Consider the following 2,507-nt stretch of genomic DNA (forward strand, 5'->3'; position numbering starts at 1 on the left):
TATTTGCATGGCTCTATGTTTAAGAGCCTTGTTTAAATATAACCAGAAACATACTAGTCTCTTGAGAGTTGGCATGAAAATGAATTATACAGTGGGGGAAAATTAATAATAATTATACTGATCCAAGGTTCATAGGCATTTCAGAATATTGTTGTTTCAAGGTGTTAAACCGGTTCTGAGCCTCCATGTGCTTGTTCTGACATTATCAACAGGATGCAAAGTTACTCTTTCTACGTCTCCAGCTAAAAGTATGAAATGCCTGTCGCTCCAGAAGAGGGCCTTGATTCCTCTGGGGAGGAACACTAAACTCTTTAAAAAGAAAATCAAACCCAACCTGAATCAAGAGTCCAAGGAATCTAGTTTGGCCACAGGAAAGGAAGATCGCCCTCCAAACCAGTTGCAGGAATGTGTCCCAGGGTCCGACTCAGAGCCAGGTGTTTTCAGCGGAAAGGGAAGTTTGGATCCTGGTGGACAGGGCTGGGCCAGAGCAGGCTGGGGGTGCCGTCTACACGTCCGAGTCGCAGGGCAGTGTGCTGCCGCAGGGCCGAGTGCTGTGGGAAGACCCGCCGGGTTCGGAGTTTGGAGCCTTCTCCCCGTCGAGCACGTCCACCGGGTTACTGTAGGCTTTGGGTGGGGGCCGGGGCATCGGGAAGCCGGCCTTGCGTTGGCTGGCGGCGCCGAGATGATCAGGCCGCGGCCGGTGCTGGCCATCACTATAGTACTTGATGGCCGGCGTGAGTGCGGGCTCCGGCCCGTCGACGTACACGGTGCTGATGCTGCTGCGGCGCGCGCTGCTGGGGGGCACCTTGCGGCAGCTGTCACAGCGCTCAGTGCACCAGGGCGCGAAGCTGAGCGCCAGAGAGAAGCCGCCCAGCAGCAGCAGGCAGCTGCCCAGGTAGCCCAGCACCAGGCTGTAGCCGACCCGCACCGTGACCGGGCTGGGCTGGGCGGGCAGGACGGCGCGATCCGCCAAGAAGTGGTTGTACCAGGAGACTGGGATGAGGCTCAAGAGGCCCGCGGTGAAAAGCACAACGCCGGAGAGGCCGGCCAGGGCGAAGTGGGGCTCGTCCCTCCAGCAGCGCACGCCGAGCGTCGCCAGCAGCAGCCCCAGGCCCGTGACGGCCAGCGAAGTGACAGTCATTCCCCGCGCCACGCGCACCGGCTCGGCGGCGAAGTAGCCGAGATCGTCCTGCTGGCCGCACTGGCGCTCGCGACTGCTCTGCTCGCGGCACATGTCCCACAGGCCCTGGTACAGCACCAGGTCCAGCGGCTGGTCGAGGAAGCCCTTCACCAGCCTCCAGCCGGGCGTCAGCGTGCTGGTCAGGGTGAGTAACAGCCCACAGGGCGTGAGCACCATGCCCAGCGTCATCACCACCGGCGTCCGCATCCTGGGGGGCGCACCTGCCGCAGGCTGGCGATCTCTAGCCCTCGCGCCCCCAAAGAGGGCTCCGGGCTCCGACTCCCTGAAGTCCGCACGCTCGCCACCGCCGCCACCACCACGCCCGCGCTCCTGCACTCTTTGTCTCCAGCGCAGGACTGTCCGCTCTCGGCCGCGCGTCCTTAGTTTGCTCCGAGAGTCCCAGCCACTCCGCCTTGCCTCCCGCCCGGCCGGCTGATCGAAACCAGTTCCCGAGCGAGTCTGACCGAAACCCCAGCCGGAGGTGTGGACGCTGCAGCAGCCGCCGCCCAACCCGTTCGGGTGGGAGGGGCGGGAGGGCAGGGAGTGGCGATCAGGAAACTGCAAGGGCCCCTCCAGGCCGCGGAGCAAAGGTCGCCCCGCCCCGCCGCTCCGCTGGGCCCGCCAGCCGAGGGCCATGGGCCGGGAAGGAAAGGGGCGGCGCCACCGGACAGCCCCGCTCACCTGGCCCGGCGCTGAGCAGGTTCTTGCTAAAGCTTTTCTCGGGTCCCTGACGGTCGACGGTGCACCTGTAGCCTGTCTTCCCTCCACTCCCCCCAAGAGAGATCCCTGAAGTTTTGCGCTGTTAGCTTGCAGCCACTCGTGGCCATACGGAATGAACCTCCCGGGGTGCGCTGGGCAGATGTGCACCGAGGGTCCATTTGGTCGAGCAGTGTGTCCCAGAGTGTTGCACTTGTGTATTTTGTTTCATTTGCTTAAAAAACATGTCATACTCCAGATTAACCTTGATGCAAAAGAATCAAAGCGAGTGTTTCTGGGATGAAGAGTTACTGAGGATTTTACTTTCTTTTTTCAGTCTCTTGAAAGATTTTGAAAGTGACCAAAAAAAAAAAAAAAAAAGAGAGAGAGAAGGGTGTGTGTGTGTCCTGCCTAGCACAGTCTTCTGGTTTGTCTAATTCTATAGACAAAGAGGCTTCCCTGGTGGCTCAGAGGGTAAAGCGTCTGCCTACAATGTGGGAGACGTGGGTCAGAAAGATTCTATGGAGAAGGAAATAGCAACCCACTCCAGTACTCTTGCCTGGAAAATCCCATGGATGGAGAAGCCTCGTAGGCTACAGTCCATGGGGTTGCAGAGATTCTGACACGACTG

The 2,507-nt window shown here is 59.6% G+C and overlaps 1 protein-coding gene across 1 annotated transcript; it reads right to left on the reverse strand.

The window, feature by feature from the left end:
* Positions 1-505: 505 nt before the first annotated feature.
* Positions 506-1,387, reverse strand: CLDN23 (claudin 23). Its single transcript, XM_081517737.1, has one exon. It carries the CDS (start codon positions 1,385-1,387, stop codon positions 506-508), a length of 882 nt encoding a protein of 293 aa, XP_081373863.1.
* Between the last annotated feature and the right edge of the window lie 1,120 nt (positions 1,388-2,507).

The sequence above is a fragment of the Giraffa tippelskirchi genome, chromosome 8 (genome assembly GCF_054371585.1).
Source record: "Giraffa tippelskirchi isolate mGirTip1 chromosome 8, T2T-mGirTip1v1.2.pri, whole genome shotgun sequence".
NCBI lineage: Eukaryota > Metazoa > Chordata > Mammalia > Artiodactyla > Giraffidae > Giraffa > Giraffa tippelskirchi.